The sequence below is a fragment of the Pseudophryne corroboree genome, chromosome 4 (assembly GCF_028390025.1).
Source record: "Pseudophryne corroboree isolate aPseCor3 chromosome 4, aPseCor3.hap2, whole genome shotgun sequence".
NCBI lineage: Eukaryota > Metazoa > Chordata > Amphibia > Anura > Myobatrachidae > Pseudophryne > Pseudophryne corroboree.
The window spans coordinates 247,065,938-247,089,614 of record NC_086447.1 but is presented as its reverse complement, the minus strand read 5'-3'; the positions used below and the strand labels follow the sequence as shown (position 1 = coordinate 247,089,614).

The 23,677-nt window shown below is 47.6% G+C and overlaps 1 protein-coding gene across 7 annotated transcripts in view; it reads left to right on the top strand.

Moving 5' to 3' along the window:
- The window catches only part of DOCK10 (dedicator of cytokinesis 10), a 691,954-nt gene that overhangs the window by 206,132 nt on the left and 462,145 nt on the right, over positions 1–23,677 (top strand). The window contains exon 1 of one of the 7 annotated variants that reach the window (XM_063916011.1): positions 15,854–16,012. The exons of the other annotated variants lie outside the window; for them this stretch is intronic. Coding sequence (XP_063772081.1) covers positions 15,890–16,012 — 123 coding nt within the window. The 5' untranslated portion in view covers positions 15,854–15,889. Of the gene's footprint in view, positions 1–15,853; positions 16,013–23,677 lie in introns of those variants that run through there. 7 annotated transcript variants of the gene reach the window in all.

The following is a 23,677-nucleotide window of genomic DNA, read 5'->3' as shown; positions in this document are numbered from 1 at the left end:
CCGTTGCTAGGGAGGGTCGTGGCGTCTGCGTGACATCAATGCAGCCTCTGCTACCCAAAACATGACAGTTAGCCGCCTGCCTTCGCAGCTAAACTGCGTAGGTAGAGGGTTACTCGAAGCATGCGAAAGCATCACTGCCATGCAATGCTTGTCTGGGGGTTATGAGCAGGACCTGGGATGCGGGGCAGACTTGCTCTGTGCTGGGTGTCTCCCCGCATGTCAGAGAAAATTATCGTAGATGTGCGTTTTTTTTCGCACATCTACGATCAGGTCTGAATCACCCCCTATGTGTGTTAGTTACCTGTCTCTGGCAACAGTAGGCCACTGGGAGCTTGGCAGAGGAGGCCACGAAGGAGGAGATTGCTACTGAACCTTACTATACAGGTAAGTAATGTTAAATAACGGTGGCACATTTCTAAGTACAGTAGCACTGTGATACTAAACAAAATATGCCGCCAGTATTTAATATTGTTGTTAAATAGAGCCCTGTTGGTCATTCCAAGTTGTTCGCTCGTTGCCGATTTTCGCTATGCTGCGATTTGTTGCTAAATGCTCTTGCGCATGGTATGCAGCGCGCATGCACTTAGTTATTTAAAAACTTAGCAGTTTTGCTGTTGTTCGTGCAGCGCTTTTCAGTCGCACTGCTGATCGGTGAATGATAGGAAAGGGGCGTTTCTGGGTGGTAACTGAGCGTTGTTCAGGAGTGTGCTAAAAAACGCAGGCGTATCAGGAAAAAACGTGGGAGTGTCTGGTGAAACGGGGGAGTGGCTGGCTGAACGCAGGGTGTGTTTGTGACGTCAAAGCAGGAACTAAACAGACTGAGGTGATCGCAATCTAGGAGTAGGTCTGGAGCTACTCAGAAACTGCAAAGAATTATTTAGTAGCAGTTCTGCTAATCTTTCGTTCGCTATTGTGCTAAGCTAAGATACACTCCCAGAGGGCGGCGGCCTAGCGTTTGCAATGCTGCTAAAAGCAGCCAGCGAGCGAACAACTCGGAATGACCACCCCTGTGTGATGTTTGGCCGGTGTGTGTGAGCACTGTGCCTAATGAGAAGCATTTGTCCTACCACTCACATCTCCTATTATAAACCTCAGTGACACAGCTAACTGCATGAAACATAGGCCCTCATTCCGAGTTGTTCGCTCGCTAGCAACTTTTAGCAGAAATGCAAACACAAAGCCGCCGCCCTCTGGGAATGTATTTTAGCATAGCAGAATTGCTAACGAAAGATTATCAATTCTGCTGTTGGGGGTAATTCCAAGTTGATCGCAGCAGGAAATCTTTTAGCAGTTGGGCAAAACCGTGTGCTGTGCAGGGGGGGCAGATATAACATTTGCAGAGAGAGTTAGATTTGGGTGGGTTATTTTGTTTCTGTGCAGGGTAAATACAGGCTGCTTTATTTTTACACTGCAAATTAGATTGCAGATTGAACTCACCCCACCCAAATCTATCTCTCTCTGCACATGTTATATCTGCCTCCCCTGCAGTGCACACATGGGCCCTCATTTCCGAGTTGTTCGCTCGCAAGCTGCTTTTAGCAGCTTTGCACACGCTAAGCCGCCGCCTACTGGGAGTGAATCTTAGCTTATCAAAATTGCGAACGAAAGATTCGCAATATTGCGAAAAGACTTCTCTGTGCAGTTTCTGAGTAGCTCGAGACTTACTCTTCCAGTGCGATCAGTTCAGTGCTTGTCGTTCCTGGTTTGACGTCACAAACACACCCAGCGTCCGCCCAGACACTCCTCCGTTTCTCCAGCCACTCCCGCGTTTTTCCCAGAAACGGTAGCGTTTTTTCACACACTCCCATAAAACGGTCAGTTTCCGCCCAGAAACACCCACTTCCTGTCAATCACATTACGATCACCAGAACGAAGAAAAAACCTCGTAATGCCGTGAGTAAAATTCCTAACTGCATAGCAAATTTACTTGGCGCAGTCGCACTGCGGACATTGCGCATGCGCATTAGCGACTAATCGCTCCGTTGTGAGAAAAAAATAACGAGCGAACAACTCGGAATGACCCCCATGATTTTGCCCATCTGCTAACAAATTTCCTGCTGCAATCAACTTGGACTTACCCCCATTATTAGCAGAATTGCTAACGAAAGCAATTTCCTTGCAGTTTCTGAGTAGCTCCAGACCTACTCCTAGATTGCGATCACCTCAGTCCGTTTAGTTCCTGGATTGACGTTACAAACACGCCCAGCGTCCGACCAGCCACGCCTCCATTTCTCCAGACACTCCTGCGTTTTTACCTGGCACGCCTGCGTTTTTTAGCACACTCCCTGAAAACGGACAGTTTCTGCCCAGAAACACCCACTTTCTGTCAATCAGCAGAGCGATTGAAAAGCTTTGTTCGCCTGTGAGTAAAATAGCATAGTTTTGTGTAAATTTGCTTAGCGCATGCGCCCTGCTGTGCATACGCATGTGCAGAACTGACGGCTTTTAGCCTATTAGCAATTCTGCTAAAATTAGCAGCGAGCGAACAACTCGGAATGAGGGCCATAGGACAGGACACTTGTTGGTACTGTATTATTGCCTAGCAACTTGGGCTTCAGGTCAGAATCAACCCAGAGAGTTATCTGTGTGGAGTTTATATGTCCTACCCCGGGGGGTTCAGAAATCTTGGTACAAAAACATATTGGAAAAGATAAGAAACTTTTCAAAACTGATCCATAAATATTCAACCTGTTTCGCATTTGGCCATGAAATGCCGGTGAAGTGTGCCTCAGACCTCTCTCCACAGGCTATCACTGCACGCTGATAAGCTCTGTGCCTCTTTTTCCTATGAGGGGCATGAGGAGTTACATTCATTTGTCCTGGAATATTGGGAAGGGTCCGTGCTTTCATGTAGGGGTGTGTAGCCAAGGCAGGGGCAGACATGGTCATGCTTCTGACCACACTGCTGCAGGGCACTGCACTGTGACTAAAACGCTACATGTGTATGACATTTTGCTCATTTCTAACTTGTAAGTAAATACTGATGAAAGCGTGTGTGTGCACATGCCCCTATATAATATAAAATATAGCCGTACATTTAGAAATACACATAAAAGCAGTAAAAGGAAAAACACAAATGCCTGGTAACTGGCCTTGGCATGACATGGGCAGATTCTTGGCACTGAGAATAAACAGTCTGCACATCTGTGTAAGCTGTGGAGTAAAACGGCAGAAAAGTTTGCTAAAGGGCTCGGTATTTTAGCTGGAAAAAATTTATTTTTTCCCCTTCTTATTTACAGAAAACGGTGATATTCTGAGCATTTCTCTTCCTGACGCAGACCCCGTAGAACACAATAAGGGATGCTCAGTAAAATATAACACCAGTAGTATATGGCATTACAGGTAGGAGAGAGCAGAGAAGATCAGTATCTCCGTCTGCGCTCTCTCTCAGCTCATCTGTGCCCTGCTCAGAGGCGTAACTCTGGGAGGCAACGGAGTCATCTGCTGCCGGGCTCCTGCTCTGAAGGGGGGCACCTCTCCTCCCATTCTGTGACACCATTTAATGAAGTTAATTGATAGCTGCCACTATCTCTTTAGTGGCCGACTTCCTCACTTGTCCGTGCACCTTACAAATCACACCATTTTTATTATACTGTAGAAGATACACATTTTACAAGTGTCATACACAGGATTAGAAACCACAACCTATTACATTGGAAGCACTGTTTGCTCCTGTATAGGAAATAGGAGAATTCTAACTACTGTATATGAAGTTACTTCTCTGACAATTACAAGTAACTTCATATAGTTAGAATTCTCATGCTTACTGTACAGGAGCAAATAACTCCATCAGTAAAGTGTCTGCTGTCAGTATAACAGGTCATGGGTTCTAATCCTGGGTATTACTGCTAAGAAATGTGTGATTTAAAATAAAAGACAATGAAATGTATACATACAGTATATCTATTTGCTTTTTAACACTCCATACACACGCACACACACACACACACACACACACACACACACACACACACACACACACACACACACAAAATATATTTATCTAAATATAGGTGGGCGGCACCAATATTTGTCTTGCCTCCGGGCAACTGGGACGAACTTACGCCACTGGCCCTGCTTCCTCCTCCCTCTTAGGGGGGGTTATTCAGAGATGGACGCAGATCTTACTTCCCGCAGCAAGATCTGCATCCATCTACTCACATGTTGGGGGCCGTCCAGCGAAGGGCAAGGCCGCTCAGCATGTGTGTTGTGCCGTCCCACGATACATTCGCAATTGCGAATGCATCGATTTGAGGATTACCATTTTTAGTCTCTGAGTGGCTGTGTGTGATGTCATGCTGTCGCCCGAAAAAGGTCCGAACCATGCCCAGTAAACGCTGCAGCACTCAATAACTATGTGATCATATCCTTCCGGGATGCAATCTCATGATGACGGGTCGTGTAGCGTCCGCGTCCATTAGGTCTGTGCATGCGCACTGCGTGCACAGATCCGATGGACGTTGCCACCGCATGCGAACACAGCAGTTGCGGCCATCTTTGAATAGCCCCTGTAGATTAACCTCACTCAGGAGATGTGAGGCAGATCTCCAGCACCTTAGCACAAGCTCTACCCATACTGAAACTATGAAGTGCAATAGGGAAAAATTAGAATTCAGATTTACTGTGAGAAGAAGTTACTAAACAGACCTAAAAACTAGAAATAATTAAGAATGTAGGAGCACTAATATTGAAATCTGTGGTACTGTATTTGTATTCATTTCTATTATGTTTCATCGTGTTTGTATATGCTACTTTGTGTTTCTCCACTAGTTTGTGTTAAGGCGTCTATTCAATTATTGTGCTTAACATTAACTATACCCTTTAAGCTAGCTTATCAACTAAAAATAACGACACGGACACAACTGCGTTGGATTAAATGGTCATTGAATTTATTAATTGGAATGACCTCACTCGTAGTGGGTGGCCAGGAAAACGCTACCACTAACCAGCTCTAGTCACGATCTTACAAAATGGCGGCGACTAAACGCCCCAACTGTCATGGGTGCGACTGAAACGCCCCATCTATATATATCAGCATAACCTGTGTTGCGAAGGTCTCACCACCCCTTCCTATAGCAGAGTGAGGACGCTCCCCAAGGAGGCGCCCTTCGCCCCCCCACAAGGGCAGGACACACTCGCCGTCCTTCAAAAGGGGTAAGTGCCCCACAACACCACTTATGCTACAAGTGACCGCTGGCCAGTAGCGCCTTCCCGCCACCGCCAGTTTCAGGGAAACGCAGCCCGCCACCCAACACGAAATTAAATCCAACCAGAAACCAAATACCTATCTACGCAAATCCTATCTCTACCTACAAAGATAACAAACTACTCCAGACAAGAGAACAGCGCCCTCAGAAAAACTCCAATCCCAAGATGGGAGAGATGCACCCCATCCTTCCTAAAATAAAAGGGGCTCTGGAGCACCAATAGCGGATGTCTAACGGCCAAACCACCAGCGGACAACACAAACTTTGATACAGCAAAGTTAATCTTCTTCCTAGCCCTGTCTAGCGCTGTGACGTTCCGTGATCCCTTCCAGACAAACCTAGGAATAATGTCAGACCAAACCAAGCGTACACCAGGCCAAAGCAAGCTAAGTTCCCCCAAATCCGCCTGAATCCTAAGTATAAGATCTATACCTTTTAGGTGACCTACATCGTTACCGCCCAGGTGCAGCAGCAGCCATTGGGGACGCCCCCAACGCCGTTCGTATTGCAACAACCGCTCCAAAAGTCCAGACCATCTGAGCCCTCTCACACCTAACCATCGCACTCTGCGACCACCTAACAACTCAGACGACCTATCAGCAAGGGGATGCCGCTCGGCCCAAAACACGTAAGAATGGCCAACTACCCAAATCTGTTCGTTGGAATCAGTGGACGCTGAAAAAGAAAAAGTAACCTAGCTGTCAGGCCGCGCCCATAAAACAGGTAATTAGAACCGTTAGACCGAACCGAACAGTTAGTAACATAAAAACCCAAGTGAAGGAGAAAACTTAAAAAACCTCCCGTGGACCTGGAGTGTCAGCCAATTGTAATTTAGGCCCCCTCGGAGGAAAAATTTAAAAAATTCCTTCACACCTCCAATTCCGGAACGCTAATCATTCCAAAATTGGCAGGTAAACAACGTTTTTGGGTTAGCGCAAATAGCGCAACATTACACCTTATCCAATCTAACATAAGACTTAAACGCTGCCGACTTCCAACGTCCCATTTCCTGAATGGCTGACGGTGGAAGTCCGCGTGCTGCAGCGCAAGTTGCCGCACCGATGCGAAAGGAATGCGTCCCATATTCCGCGCTATTAAGCCCAAGGGCGACCAAACAGCGCTTCAACACAGCAGCAAACTGAAACCGAGTGAGAGGCAATGCATCCCCGTGCAGCAGAACTTGAGCCCCACCTTTGGGTCGTAAAGGTAAATAAATTTTTGCATGCAGCACCGGGCACAAATCTGTATCCTCGTGCGCCTTCAAAGTCACCCAACGCCCTCGACCCAACTGGTCGGTCTTGGAACGAGGCAACCTAAACATGGCGACACCTTCCTTGAGTACCAGGTCCCTGAAAAGCATGCCTGTATCAGTGGACCTTTTATTAGCGGCTACCAGCTCGCCAACTCGAAAGGCCCCAAAAAACGCAAATGAAAATGCTGCACGGAAAAGGGACGCCTCAAAAGCAGAATCAGTCACTGCCGGCAGAATCGCCATGAGCTCGCGCAACAAATGGGTGTCAATAGGCCTGCGCGTATCCGGCTGGGCTGGACTTAACTTCGCCCAACCCCTGAGCGCCTTGGACAAAGTGAAAGACCTGGTGGGGTCCGTCCCCCGCTGCAACCGGGCATGGAACGAAATCCCCGCCAACGCCGCGCACATGGACGCCTTGGACCTACCACTCTGGTAACAGTCCCAAACAAAGGCCAACAAAAGGTCCTCCTCTGACTTACCCCCGGCCCCGCACCTAACCTGATGCGCCTGCCAGTCACGCCAAGCCGCAGCGTATGCCCGGCGGGTCGAAGGGGCCAATGAGTTCAGCGCCAAGCCATCTACGCCAGTTCTATAATCTGCCAAACAGAAGTTGGACAAGTCAAACCTAGGGCCTCCGCCCTGGGGGCCAACCTGCGAAACCTGGGAAAATCGAAACGCGACAGCGCATCCGCGATGTCGTTCTCGACCCCAGGCACGTGCTTCGCCGTGAAATTGATGTTAAAACGGAGACATTGTAACACCAAAAATCTCAACAGCCGCAAAGCCTGCGGCGATGATGCACGTTGGTTGTTCACCGCATGTACCACCCCCAAATTGTCGCACCAAAAGACAATCGTCCGGTTCGCCAACTTAGGGGCCCACAACTCCACTGCCACCGCTATAGGGAACAGTTCCAATAAGAGTAGGTTAGCCGTAAAGCCACGAGATACCCAAGACTGGGGCCAGGCCGCAACACACCACTCGCCCTGGAAAAAAGCACCGAAACCCGTAGCACCGGCAGCATCCGTAAACAGTTCCAGGGAAGAATTGGCGACGGGCCGGAGCGGCCACAGCAATTCCGAATTAAAAGTTACCAAAAAGGTCGACCAAGTTCTAAGGTCATCCTTAATTTCCCGAGACAGACGAATGGTGTGGTGCGGCCCAGTCGCTCCCGCTGTGGCCCTCTCAAGTTTGCGGCAAGACACCCTCCCCATAGGTATGACCCGGCAAGCAAAATTAAAGGAGCCTAAAAGGGACTGCACCTGACGGAGTCTAACTCTACGCTTCCTCAAGCATTCCTCGATCTGTCCCAAAAGCTTCGCCACCTTGTCGGCCGGAATACGACAACAACCTGCGCTAGTGTCAACCTCGATGCCCAGGTAAGAAAGGCAACACGTGGGTCCCTCTGTCTTATCGTGAGCAACAGGCACTCCCAGAACCTTGAACAAGGCGGACGCGGAAAAAGGAGCTCCTGGCAGGTGTTGCTGTCTCCTGGGCCCACAAAAAGAAAATCATCGAGATAGTGGGCGATGCCAACTTGCCCCGTTCCTGCAGCAATGCACCAATGCAGGAACGAGCTAAATTTCTCGAAGTAGGCGCAAGAGACAGAACAACCCATCGGCAAACATTTGTCAACATAAAAGAAACCGCCTAACCGAAAACCCATAAACTTGAAAGAGTCGGGGTGAAGGGGAAGAAGGCGAAAAGCGGATTCAACATCCAACTTGGCCAACAGGGCCGCGGGCCCAAAACCCCGGATCAATTCCAGGGCCTCGTCAAACAACTGGTACCTGACCGTGCAAAACTCCTCAGGAATGGCGTCGTTAACGGAGCCCCCATGCGGGTAGGACAAATGTTGTATCAAGCGGAATTTACCCGGCGCCTTCTTGGGTACTACTCCCAAGGGAGATACGCATAACCCAGGCAAAGGCTCGCATGCAAAAGGACCGCACATGCGACCCAATTGCACCTCCGCCTCCACCTTCTGCCTGACCACATGGGGAAACTCTGTCGCCGACCTCAAATTCCTACGAGACACAACATGAACTGATTCCGAAATGGGCAAACGAAAACCGCAACTAAAACCGGCTACCAAAAATTCAGCATCCTCCGTCCTGGGATAACGGTGCAGCCATTTAGCCAACTCAGGTACAACTATGGGCGAGGGTGCCTTACTTTGCACCGCCGCCTGCAGCGCCCTGGTCGGCCTGCTTAACCCCGCTTCCGGACTTACAATCCTTGGCGGGGTGATTGGCCCCACAGACGCGGCAGGAGTGACGAAAACGACAGGCCGCACCCCTGGTGCACTTAGAGTCGTTAAACGCAAAACACTTGCCCTTTGCCGCCGTACCCGCAACATTCTTGCCCCCCGAAAACTTCCTCTTGGCCTGACCCTCAACCACACTACTCGCTTGGTTGGAAACCTCCATCCAAACCTCAACATCCTTAAAGCCCAAAGGTAACGTCGGATTGCCATCCTGATTCTTACGGAATTTTTCATCGTAATCCCTCCAGACGGAACCTTTGTACTTTAAGAACATCTCGTTAATTAAAAACATGTACTTTACCACATTAAGATGTTCGGCAGGGCGCGTTTTTAGGTAAACAGCAGAAAAAACTAAGAAACCCTTTAACCAATGATGAAAGCCCCGAAAAGCATTTTCACCGATGCCCCCCGCCTTCTTCGCCTTGTCGAAGTCCTTCCTCATGTCATCCGTGAGGGTGAAAAGGTCGACAAATTTTCCCTTAACTATTTTTTCCTTCATCCTCTTCCGTAAACCCCGAGTAACAGCCGTGTTCGCGCAGCGCACCATCTCCGAAAACAACGGCGGCTCATCAGAAGCCACCGCCTTTTTCGGCGGCTGACCAGTAGCCAACGCCTTCCTCGGTACCTTATCCTTCCCTACCACCTTGGCTACCTCACGCGCGACTAATTTCGCAAGCTTGCGCGGGCGCTTGGGGGAATCAGACCCCTCGCTGCTAGTAGAGGATTCAGATGAGGATACAACAGATGAATCAGCTGCAACGTCATGCTCACCAGAACCGGAAGGGCCAGGGACGTCAGCCATTTCAGTCGCCTGCGAGAGACCTGGTACCGAAGAAACGGCATCTGTTGGAGATGGGTCCACATCACCGCGCCTTCCGGATCCATCCTGTACCGGAGCGGCCTGAGGGGCTGCAGAGCATTCTGTACTAACCTCGGGAACAGAAACAAGTGGAATTAAGTTACCCAGCCCATCAGCCCCACCAACTGATGGAACGGGGAGGGGGCGCGGCGCTTCCCCGCCCGGGGCCACCGAATGTAATAGTGTACCGGGCCCAGGCGGTGCCACCTGAGCTGGCGGGGCCTGGGCCGGGGGAAGGTACGGAGGCAGCGCAACTGCTTGGCTAACGCTGGGAACGCGGAAACCTGGGGACCCGAAACCGCCCTGCCACGGATACCCATAAGGCCCTGGCTGCGCCGGGGGATAAGGCGGTTGACAGTATGGGAACTGGTGGAAAGCTGGCGCCGGAAGTGACGCGGATTGAAACCCCCCCCGAAAAGGAAGGAACATTATGCGGGTGTCCGAAAACCTGCCCCATCCCGGAGGACCAGACTGACTGGACCTGCGGGGTGGAAACTAGCGGAGGGAAACTTTGCGAAACCACCGGGGGAAATGAGCAGTGCAAGTAAGGTAGGCCCGCGATGCTGGGGGAAGAGAATGCTGGCAAACTAAGGGTGCTCGTAGCAAAGCCACCCCCCGCCACGGACCGAAAATCCGTGACGGAATGCTGGCCTGATAAAGACACAGAGGCTGCTGCGGAGCCATGTACTGAAAAGGCCCGCAGCACCTCCAAGTGTCCAGCAGATGGCTGCACCCCCCCACCCAGCATGCTGCCAGCAGCCTGCTGAGGGGGATGAGGTGAGCAGCCAGGCAACAAAATGGCTGCCAGAGGGGGAGCCTGACCCAGGAGGGTCTCAGAGGTAACCTGCAGATCCCCCCACTGCCTGCTGACCCCCCCAGCTACTGGGGCTATATGAAGCCCACCAGCAGCCAAGGGTGCCTCAGGGGCCCCAAAAGCACCGGGCGCGGGACCCGTGGGGGGCCCACTATGCCCCAGGGTAGCCGCGCCCGCAACCTCCCCAGTATTATCAAACAGCGCGGCCGGGGGTGCCGAATCCCCGGCGCGCATGACCCCCGCAGCGGCGCCGGCGCCAGCCGCCTCACACCCGCTGATCGCGGGAGAGAAGCGGCCAGCCGGCTCCGAAGCCCCAGCCACCGTCGCGGCCGGAGATGACGAGTCCCCGGCGCGAGGCAGCGAGAGTCCCGTGCTGGCGGCCGCCGTGCCCGACCCGCTAGCAGCGGGACGCACGGAGCCGCCAGACGCTGCATCAGGGGCAGAGACGGGAGGCGCTGACGGAACGAGCACCGTCGCGCCTCCCACCCCGGAGCTGGGAGCCTGACGAGAGGGAACAGCAGCAGGGCGGCGGAGGCGCACAGCACCCGATGCGGGAGCAGCATCCGCCAGCCTTAGGGGACGGGGTGCCGAGCGCTTAGGCCTGGGCATAATGCAGGGTGGGGAGGCACACTGGGCAATACAGTAAAGGAGAAAAGCAGCAGTATAAGATAAGCAGATAAGCAGCAGTATAGAAAAAAGGAAAGGCTGGGGAAAGATAGTAATATAAGAGAAGAAGATAAAGGGGAAATTAGGAATGAGGCAGAAACTTGAAAGAAATAAAGAGATAGGCAGACAACAATCACTTATCCTTCCAGGCTTCCAGACGACAAGAGGAAGCACTCTGGAAGTTTCTACCCTACATGAACTAAACACCTCCCCTACACTCACCGATAGGCTGGCCCTACCCAATTATCACTCACCCAAAACTCTGATCTGCCTAGCAACAATTTGACCTTCTTTAACCAATCACAAAATTGCCAGACTCTTATACAGATATCGTGCCCAGTCAGGCACTCTCCTTATCAAGCAAAACAAGTGTCCCTTATTCAGTAACCCAGTCCCTGGCAGGCAGTTCATACAGTATATCAGAGAACATGGAGTGCCCAGTGCTATAGGTATGCTACACAGTGATGTGCTGTGAATCCTCATTGGATTCATAGCTGCATTTTATTTATGACCATCTCATTAATTAGTAAGCAGGAAATACTGAAGTGGAAATGGTCACTGTGCTGTTGGGCTGGTGAGTACATGTTCAGAAGGATTACAGCAGAATATAGATAAAAGCCTTTTTAAACCAAGGTATGCTGGTCGCCGGGAGCCCGGCCGTCGGCATACCATACTACACCCCCTCCCAGCAGAGCCGGACTGACCATCTGGCACTTCTGGCAAATGGCAGAAAGGCCGATGGCTTATTGACTCTCCCTTCTCGCCCATTCATCTGCAGCTGGCATACAGATAGATGCGAGCGTGATGCAAGACGAGGCCCCCCTCCCTGACTCGTGGCACACCCCCTTAAACCGTGGCCATGCCCCCTTGTTGTGTGCGAGCTGACCAGTCCCTTCCTGCCCCCCATTCACCATCTATGAACACCCATAGTTTTGCCCCATAATGGCAGTGTTCCCATATAGAGGCGTCACTCACCTCTTATACATCCGGTGCGGGCGTGAAGGGTGCATGGCTTTGCGGAAGGTCCGTGACTAAGCGGGCTGACTCATGGGAGGGGTGTGGCTTCATGGGAAGGGCGTGGCACCCCGACCCGAGTTTTCGTCATTCTGGGGGGCCGGGAATTGCGGGCTGTCCCTGGAGACTAGTGTGTCTGTGTTGCCTGCTCCTACACGGTGACAGAAGCCGGGTTGCTGCACATAATGTCACAGTGCAGCACGCGGCTCCGGTCGCTGAGCAGAAGCTGGCACTTTGGTGTCACCCCGCACCCCCCTTGTGACGCTACTGTTTCCATAAGCATGGTACATTCAGGAAAACGCATGCGCTGTAGAGGTTTTAAGAACCTTTTTTTACGCATAGGGATTACTGAGCTTTTAAAAAATAGACGTTTTATTAAATGTAACACATTATAATATGGTGCCTGTGTGTTGTTGTTGTTTTCGGACTTCCATGGGCTCTTCTGGGAGGGAGTACTGTAGGTCAGCCTCGAATCACATCCTTGTGGCCCTGCCCCTTCCTCCCCCATACCTATGGGTAGATTTGTGTGCACTGCTGGAGAAAGCATTACTAATCCACATGCTGGTTTTGTGATAATGATGATTAATAGTGTTTTAGTAATTTAGTGTTTTGGAAATTTTGATGCTAGATTATCTCTCTCTGGTGAATCGGAAGGTGTTTGCACGGGATCCGGTCTGAAGATCGACAGTGTCTAGGTCGACAATGTTTAGGTCGACCACTATAGGTCGACAGTCACTAGGTCGACATGGATGGAAGGTCGACAGGGTTTCTAGGTCGATATGTGCTAGGTCGACAGGTCTAAAGGTCGACATGAGTTTTTCAAATTTATTTATTTTTTTGGATTTTTTCATACTTAACGATCCACGTGGACTACGATAGGAACGGTAAAGTGTGCCGAGCGAAGCGAAGGCACCATGCCCGAAGCATGGCGAGCGAAGCGAGCCATGCGAGGGGACGCGGTGCACTAATTTGGGATCCCGGTCACTCTACGAAGAAAACGACACAAAAATAAATAAATTCCTCATGTCGACCTTTAGACCTGTCGACCTAGCACATGTCGACCTAGAAACCCTGTCGACCTTCCATCCATGTCGACCTAGTGACTGTCGACCTATAGTGGTCGACCTAAACATTGTCGACCTAGATACTGTCGATAAAACGAACCACACCCGTTTGCACATACATCATCAGCAGGGGATAGGGAAACCCAGGGACTTTGACTAATATAGTGCAGGAGACAATTAATACTATTATAGATACTCAGCTCTGAGTTTCTCTGTGGTTTGCAGCTGCTACTACACTTAAAGGGGTAATTCTGAGTTGATCGCAGCAGGAATTTTGGGGGTCATTCCGAGTTGTTCGCTCGCAAGCGGATTTTAGCAGATTTGCTCATGCTAAGCCGCCGCCTACTGGGAGTGAATCTTAGCATCTTAAAATTGCGAACGATGTATTCGCAATATTGCGATTACACACCTCGTAGCAGTTTCTGAGTAGCTTCAGACTTACTCGGCATCTGCGATCATTTCAGTGCTTGTCGTTCCTGGTTTGACGTCACAAACACACCCAGCGTTCGCCCAGACACTCCCCCGTTTCTCCGGCCACTCCTGTGTTTTTTCCGGAAACGGTAGCGTTTTTTCCCACACGCCCATAAAACGGCCTGTTTCCGCCCAGTAACACCCATTTCCTATCAATCACATTACGATCGCCAGAACGATGAAAAAGCCGTGAGTAAAAATCCTAACTGCATAGCAAATTTACTTGGCGCAGTCGCAGTGCGGACATTGCGCATGCGCATTAAGCGGAAAATCGCTGCGATGCGAAGATTTTTACCGAGCAAACAACTCGGAATGACCCCCTTTGTTAGCAATTGGGCAAAACCATGTGCACTGCAGGGGAGGCAGCTATAACATGTGCAGAGAGAGTTAGATTTGGGTGGGTTATGTTGTTTCTGTGCAGGGTAAATACTGGCTGCTTTATTTTTACACTGCAATTTAGATTGCAGATTGAACACACCCCACCCAAACCTAACTCTCTCTGCACATGTTATATCTGCCTCCCCTGCAGTGCACATGGTTTTGCCCAATTGCTAAAAAAATTCCTGCTGCGATCAGCTCAGAATTACCCCCTAAGACAGGAAATCTAAGCACATGGTTTACAACTGAAGCACTGACTGAGAATTGCAATGCCGTTGTTTGCATGGTTGAGTGATTGTTTGCTACTGTGCACACACAAAACTCCCTACAGACTCCTATGTTGCACGCAGAATGTATACAGAATGTACATACAGTGGTGTTGATGCAATTGAGACGCACAATGTCAGAAATGTCATGGCATTCCTACGTTGTGGCTGGGACACAACATGGTCCATCTTCTAGGCGTGTAATGTGAGTGTTGAGGGCGTGTCACCAAAGTGTTTACATATTCCGACGCTCATTCCGTCAGTTTGGAGGACATACTCAAGCGTTAAATCTACATCTGCCATAGGTTTGGTGCAAGTTTCAGTGGTGCGACTGATGGTGGCATATAAGGATGTACCAGGCGTTATGACAGTGTGTACAGATGCTGAGAATGGGCGTCTCAGGCCTTGCACTGTCATACACACTGTTGTACACCAGGGAAAGGTTTTAGAGTTACGCTGCTTCTGCATCCATCTCTGCAATAGGTCCAAGATACCTTAAATAAATAATTTACCATATATCCATATTCATTGAGAACAAGTCACCTCAGTGCTGTCTTAAGAAGGACGTCTAGCACATGCTGAGTGTACATAGGTGGTCATTCCGAGTTGATCGCTAGCTGCATTTGTTCACTGTGCAGCGATTAGGCAAAAAAAAGGCACTTCTGCGCATGCGTATGCGGCGCAATGCGCACGCGCGACGTACTATTACAACGAACAATGTAGTTTCACACAGGGTCTAGAGAAGCTTTTCAATCGCACTGGTGGCTGCAGAGTGATTGACATGAAGTGGGCATTTCTGGGTGCCAACTGACCGTTTTCAGGGAGTGTTCGAAAAAACGCAGGCGTGGTTGGGCGAACGCAGGGCGTGTTTGTGACGTCAAAACAGGAACTGAACAGTCTGAAGTGATCGCAAGCGCTGAGTAGGTTTTGAGCTACTCTGAAACTGCACCCCAAAACAATTGTAGCCGCTCTGCGATCCTTTCGTTCGCACTTCTGCTAGGCTAAAATACACTCCCAGTGGGCGGCGGCATAGCGTTTGCACGGCTGCTAAAAACTGCTAGCGAGCGATCAACTCGGAATGACCACCATAGTACAGTTCTGCAACTGAAGATCTTTAATTATAATTCTCATTTTACCAACATTTAATGAATATTGTATACTGTACTATTTTATAATATTTTATAATATTTTGCTTATTTTCGTACAATAAATGAATGTTGCATATAAATGACTACAATTATTATAGTAGTTCAATAGAATAAATGGAGTATGATTCTTCTTGACAGTGCTACATAAACATGTTTCTGTGCTGCCTACTGGGCATACAGTATGCCATCATAGGGCAGCATAGTACATACAGCGCTGGGCACTTGTTGGATTGCTTCATCTATAGTAACAGAGTGAGGTGTACATATTTCAGTTATACATAAGGATACAGTTTGCTATTTTAAGTCTGTTTATGTAAATGTGACAGTTTTTGCCTCTTCAGATACTGATTTCTTATTGGAAGGTGCAAGCAGTGCTTCCTTTCGGTATGAGGTTAATACACTTCCCCTTCATTATGTTTAGTAAGCATTGTGTCTTGCTGCAAGACAGAGCAAGGGTTTCACATGCATCCAGTGTATGTAGGCTATGATTCTCAATACAATGAGCTTAAAAGGTAAAGTCTTCAGGAGAGAACCGTGCCCAGAAGCATGGAAGAAAAGGAAGACCATGAGAAGGGTCAACCAGGGGAGACTTCCAAGAATGAGCTGTGTAGGTGATGTCTTTCTTTATTTTTCATTTGTGATTTAGATTTTAGGCCATGCCTCCACGTCCACCCAGTGGGCAGTCAGAGAGATTTCAGGATGAATCACAGAATTTCATAGGACATCTGCAGATGACATACACTTTGCTCCTCAGTCAGAAAATGTATTTCCTCACCATGTGAATCCTGCCTAATGGCAGTTGCCATGCAAGTGCAGAAACCGTTTACCCAGATAGTTCATTTGTGGTCCCTAATCCCACTGTCCCAAATCCAGTCGTCAAGGCACCCTAACAGTGCATCTTTTCCATATTTCCCTGCTGGAGAACAGGTACTTTACTGACTGGCACAATATATAACATCCACAGGTGGTACTAATTATTTTACATGTAATTCTCTGAGGAAACATGGAAAACATGCAGTGTTAGGGTGCACTGAGGGCTGGAGCTGGGAAACACTTCTTTATGATCACCAAATGCAAGTCGTATTCACTGTGAGGAGCAGGGCTAAACAAATTAGGGCCTCATTTTAATTAGGAGCCCATAGGGGGGCTGATTAAGAGTTTCATTTTATGGATGGATCTTGCAATTGTTAGCACTGCGCATGCAGCTTTGCTGGGCATATGTAGAAATCCAGGCTATGTAGAGTTAGATGAATATCAGCTGTATGGCCGCTTGTGGCTGACTAGGCAGAAACTGAATGCAGACTATCTGGCTAAATGGGTGAAAATATGAATCTGGACAAATATGTTGTGATGTATGTGGTATTCTGCTGTACATATGTTTTTGACATCTAGCACACAAACACTGAATAGTTCTATTTTACCATTGTGCTACAACACCCAACTCCAAATCTGCGGCAAATGTTTTGTTTCCCCTCAACTGTCACAGTACAGATTGTTTTACCAAGGTGTTACATTCCAATTCCTAGTTTCTTAAGGTGGGTACACACCACATTCTGGATCCCATACTTGTGTGCACTGTACCTCTAATTTCATACCCCCTCTGTATTGTTCATTGCTAATGATACTCTGTATTATTTGATGCTACGGAAATGCTCAGTATTGTTTGATGCCAATGATTGTTTCAATGGTTCATTTATATCAGTTTGACTAGTGGTACAGAGGTGAGATGTTTCAGTCTGTTAATGTGGAAACTCCCTGTAGACAGTTCCTTGTGTAGACAGTGTCCATCTTTGTTGTGTATCTAAAGCAGGAAGTTTGGATAGGTGGGCGAGTTTAATGCAAGTTGCTGTTTAATACACCTATATCATAGTGGAGTATATTGATCTGTTAAAGGGAGATTATTGTCCTTTATATCTGCATTATATAAGTTTGTGTTTGCTGTTAGAAAGGTCAGCATGACATATCTATATGTAAGGCGAGTTTGAGCATGTTACTACTGTTTTTTACATTTTTATATATCTGCTGAGTGGTAGCAGTCCACTCCCTAGCCCTGCTGTGTACTGGGCTATGGAGAGACCGGGGAGCTGCCTTCTCTCTCTTCCTGCAAGTGTTACATCATATTATACTCCCCCCGTATATAATATTACAATATGCTAGGTGCTGCTGAGTATAATTTGTTATTCGTTACTGTGTATCATTTAATGTACATCGCTTGATACAAAATTAGTGGCTATGTAATGCTTAGATAAACATTGATGAATGGATAGGGTGTGGCTAGGATGTACACAGTTAGTTTTAGGTATCTTTTTGGCAATAAAAAAAAGCCCTCACAGCTTTTGTCCTATGATTCATTTAGAAAATGTTCTGTGAAGGAATGTATTAGACAGGGGACAAAAAACACACAGGTGTATCCATTGGCTCACACAACCAGCTTTAGAGATATGTTGAATCAGAATAGAAAATATGAATTAATAATGACAGACAATCTTCTCATTATTTTTTAAAAGGTTTGACTCTAATGACTGTCTCTGGAGAAACCTGATCTCTTCTGTCATTTCACCATCTTGGTTGTTGTTATAAACAAACTGATTATTGCCGGGTTAAGCCGGGTTGCAGCTTGGTGTTAAAGGATCGCTGAAAATAAGTCCCGGTCTTGGGACCTGGGAATCCAACCTGCTTAGCGACCTGGGTTGGACACCATACTACGTGGGTTATGGGGCAGTGTGAACAGGTAGCCTGGGTCATCCGCCCCGGCTCCCATTAATACTGTAATATATGTAGAGCCGGCTCACCAGCGCTTGGAAATTATGTCATCTCCATGTATCGGCAGGAGAGGAGCCCTGTCAATAACCCAGCCTGCCATGTGAACAGATTTCAAGCTGCTGTGACAATTCTTGAAACCCGTGTTCAGTGACCCGGGCTGGACCCGGGAATTTGGTGTGAAAAGGGGTAGCCAATAGTAGCCAATCAGATACTTGGTTTATTTATTTGTTAATTTACTGCACTATAAGAATGACAAAAGAAATCTAAATAGGCAGCCTGGTTGGCCCAGTGGTTTCCATTACTGCCGCAGAGCATCAAGTTAAATTCCTGGTCATGGTTAATCTGTGTAGAGTTTGTATATTCTCAATTGTTGGTTTCCTGTGGGTGCTCCATTTAGAAACATGCAGAGAAATAAATTGTCTGCTGACAAAAATGAATCATATTGTGTATGTGTGTCCATGTTATAGAGCAGTGGTTCTCAAACTCGGTCCTCAGGACCCCACACAGTGCATGTTTTGCAGGTAACCCAGTAGGTGCACAGGTGTATTAATTATTCACTGACACATTTTAAAAGGTCCATAGGTGGAGTTAATTATTTTACTTGTGATTTTGTGAGAAGACCTGCAAAACATGCACTGTGTGGGGTCCTGAGGACCGAGTTTGAGAACCTGTGTTATAGAGAATACATAGTGTAAGCTCCACTGGGGCAGGGACTGATGTGAATGACTGACTTATTACCTGTATTACTAAGGCATACTTACCTACTCTCCTGTAAATTAGGGAGATTCGTTATTTTTTGGGTAGTCCTCCATTCCCCTAGAAGAGTAAGTCTCTGACATCTCACCCACTTCCTAGTGAAGTGGGCAGGATGGGTAGATAATACTGAGAATCGAGAGTCCGTATGGAAAGGCGAGGCTAAAATGCCAGCTGCAATCATAAAGTAGGCAAGTATACTGTAAGGCACTGCGTATTATATGAGCGCTATATAAAATATAAATAACCGTTAATAATAACTGAATTGGTTTCTATGGGCCTTTCTAGTATGCACCTGTTTCCATAAATGTTTCCCAGTGAGATCGTTTAATCGACCAGAAAGGTGAACAGGGTAGCTGGTGCTGATTGAGTCGGTTTATTAACCACTTAACTGACATTTTTTCCCCCAAAAACCACGCAGAGATTTTTTTTGTAAATTTAAGAAAGTTTAGAAAGTATTTTTAAAGCGATATTTAAATATTTTATAAAAAAAATATACATAGCGGGTGTTTTGCAACCTTTTGTCCATAGGCCCCCATTATAATTGTACTTCCCACTCCACACCTCCTCCCCGTCACAAATATTCCCTCTAGTAGCATAAGATCCCCTGAATTGTCATACCCCCCTCCCCCCTCCATACACAGACACCCTCATACCTCCCAACATTTGGGGATTCATAAGCGGTACTCCCGCGCGTGCATCTGAAAAGGGGGGGGTGGCCTAAATGAAAGGGGGCATGGCCTCACCCCTCTAGCGACGATCGCGTGTCACGTCCCCATTTGTTGTCACTAAAGGGGGCATGACCAGCGCTCTGTGAGCTGCTGGCATGCCCCCTCTACCTCTGTCTTCACTGCTCTGCTTAGCAGGGCAGAAATGACAGGAACCTTCCAACTGCCCCCCCCCCCCCCCACCGCGGGACACTGCAGCCCGCAGGTGGGACAGCGGGATGGTTAAAAAAAAAACGAGACTGTCCCACGCAAATGGGGACAGTTGGGAGGTATGCACACCCTGGTGGTAACTTATCCCCTAGCAGAACCCACACCCTCACACCCAGTGCCAATGGGCCCCAGTTAAGTACCCCCCCCATGTGTCACTATATGTTTTTATATATTTTATCAATGTATACTCACACCTAAAAAAAAAAATTATGAAGCAGCATAACCCAGATGATGTTGTACCTGTTGATCTTTTCTGCTGTCTACCTTTTCCATGTTGACCTTTTGACTCTGTTCTGTAGATCTTCTATACTACACCCACATAGATTACATACAGAGAGAAACTGACAATGTGCTAGCAAGTAAAAAACAAGAAAGAATTATAGTAGCTGAGGTTGTGAATAATCTAGTGACAGTGCCCATGTGCTCTGCAGGTGGAGATTCTTAGGGAGTGTGTGAGCAACATGACGATGGAATAGAGTCTGATGGAGGTACTTTCACTAATCAGAAAAGCAACGCATAACAGGTCACAGGGGAAGAGAACAGAAGGATAATTTCAAATTCAGTTTTGCATGTTATAGAGGGACCTGTACTGTAGGCTAGGAGTAGAGTGGTGGCAGCTGTTTAGGACGAGCTCTAGCAGGTTTTCTGTAAAAAACTGTGTACAGTAACAGCAGAACTATAAATTAATGAGCCCCACAAGCTGCTCACTAACAGATATCCTTCGCTGATTTCATACCCACCCACAGATTCATTCATTTCCCCAAATAATTCAGGAATCAGCCTGGACACATACATTTACTATAGTAAATGTATAGCAGCACTGGTCTAGGCTATTCCATTCAGGCTTACTTCTGGAGCTTTAGTCCCTGGGGTTTAGAACCAACCCAAAGCTAAATGTGGCTCCAGATTTGAAACCCAAACCTGGGCGCAGAGTCCTGCTGCACCACTTGTCCTCCTGAGATTCCATGATACAAGCCTTCTTGCGAGTTCATTAGAACTCGTCTTGAGCTACTGAGATCACTTCAAACACTTCCGCTCTCAGCTGCTTAGAATAACTGGAGCTCTACCCGTTTTATACCTTCATGAACACGTATGCTACATGATCACACCATTTTGCTTGTGTACATCCCACCCTAAGAAAGAATTTTTGCAGTTTGTATGCATATACATGCATGTATATACATCCATACATGAATAATATGCATATACTGTAGAATAAAAAGATCCCCGGGTGACACAAATTCTAGTTTTGACACTGTTACTGCAGACACCCTTCTTGGCAAACTGTCCACAAGTTCCTGGATAACAGCAGGCTGTATGTTTTGCCATTCCGCCTTAAGTACAGTGACCTACTGTTAGGGTCTCCTGCTCTGTGCTGCCACGTCGTCATGGCAACCGGGAGACAAGTGCTAGCGGAGTAACCTGAGCGTAGCTGATACTCCGGTTCGGGTCTTTTGCTGTGCAGTGGTTACAGGCTCTGTGCACGGCAGGGGATCCGGTGCTGGTTTTTGTGCTCACAGTCTGTGAGGTCTGAGTGGGGCATGGACAGCACCTGCTATATAAACCCTCTTCTCAGGTTAGGCAGATGCTGCTGAATCTTTGTTGGTTAGTCAGTTCCTGAAAGCTAGCTAGTACTGTGTAAACTTTGTATTTGTTTGTTGCTTACTGCAAATAGGCCTTGGGATTTGGTATTACACTCTGCCAATCCAGACCTAGCAGTAAGACTGGAGTCAGTCGTTTAACCTGCTGGGGTTCTTTTGCTACTCTGTGAACCTAGCAAGTTTGCGGCTGTATTCTCAGACTTGCCTGCCAAAATCCTTTCTCACTGTGCAAGGTGTTCAGGTGTCAGTTTAGTGGCAGTAAGCTGAACCAGTGCACTGCAAGTGAGGACTAGGATTGTGGAGACTCTCCTTGTGTCTATTATTCCATCTCTGACCAAGGAGTTTACTGCCACACCCGTTGGTAACCCTTTAGGGTTTTGCTGTTGCCCTTAGCAACAGCATTTCGGGTTCTCTACGTATTAAATCACAACATCTCGCTTCTTTCCATCTGAGCATTCCTAATACTAGGGAGACACCCAGTTTCTTAGCCTTTGGGCTTCTCTGTTCACTTTGTGTTTATTTTGTTACCCTATCACCTTCTGTGTATGTAATGTCATATTCCCCAGTCTGTCTGTGAGTTCATTTGTTTTGCATCCCTCTCCGTTCAGACACCAGTACATTCCTGCTGGCACTGGTGTGCATAACACCTACTGTGACAATGAAGAAGGTTGAGTTGGTCTAGAACGCACCCGTTGCTCCAAGTCATCCCAGAGGTTCTCAATGGGGATAAGATCTGGACACTCAGCTGACCGATCCATCTGGGTTACCAAATTTTCTATATACCAGTCCAGTGTCACCCTGAAAACATGACATCGCGCAGCCTACAGTGATCCCCTTTTCAACTCGGTTCGCTCCTTCCGGCAAGCCATTTCGTTAGCAGGTGATCCAATCAGTGCCCCTCTTACCGTTTTCTACCTTCACGAACATGTATGCTGTGGGATCACACTGTTTCGCTTGAGTGGTGGTGGGGGGGTCCAATAAATTTTGTCTACATAGTATGTATATATATATTTTTTTCAATTTATATTTAGATATATATATATATATATATATAGAGAGAGAGAGAGATAAATAGATATATTCTGTGTGTATATATATATAGTGTATTACTAGTGTCTCCCTCCATCTCTTTCTCTCCTGCCCCTCATTATTCCTCCATCTCTTTCTCTCCTCTATCTCACTGTCTCTCCATCTCTTTCTCTACCACCCCTCATTGTCCCTGCATCTCTTTCTTTCCTGCCACTCATTGTCCCTCCATCTCTTTTTATCCTGACCCTCATTGTCCCTCCATCTCTTTCTCTCCTGCCCCTGTTTGCCTCTCCATCTCTTTTTCTCCTGCCCTTCAGTAGAGCCTCATTGACCAGTTGGTGCAGATCTGTCCTAATGTGCACCACATGTGCGCACTTGGAAGGTGACCAGTGACAGTGGGCATTGTCAGTAGTGGCGGTTACTGCGTTTCAGAGTTGTGTGTGTTTATTTATTTTAAATTAAGTTCAGTTGCAGGATCATCAGCCTTGTGTTTAACCTCCAAATTGCATACGTGCTCAGTGGCGAAATGACCTAATTTTTATCAGCAGCGAGTTGTAGTATATAGATTGTCTCCTGGATCTCCAGCTATTCTGAGCGACCATAGGGATCTCAGATGTTTGATGGTGCGATATATGTGCGTCCTTTGGTGTGACGTTGTGTGTAAGCAGTATGTATGAGACACCCAATGTGGGCATCTCAGTATAAATCCCGGTGGCTGCAACATTTGCATATTTTCACACATCCACAGCGTACGAAGACACAGCAGTGACACAATTAGCATCCACCTCTGAATTAGGCTGTTAGTCCTTAGATGCTAGTGTATGTATGAGGATATTTATATAATTGTTAGGATTAGAAATGTCCAAAAGCAACAGAGTACATAACTGAGTCCATAGCAAAATGTAAGCAGGCATCTAACAATGACACTCTGGCCTATCGGCTTCTGCACTCTACTCTGGACTCTACAGAGCATGGTTGGAACACATGCGATTCAGCGCACTTGGTATTGCTTTAGATAGGTTTCTTGCCTATGGAGATAATTCTGAGTTGATCGCAGCAGAATTTTTGTTAGCAGTTGGGCAAAACCATGTGCACTGCAGGGGAGGCAGATATAACATGTGCAGAGAGAGTTAGATTTGGGTATGGTGTGTTCAATCTGCAATCTAAATTGCAGTGTAAAATAAAGCA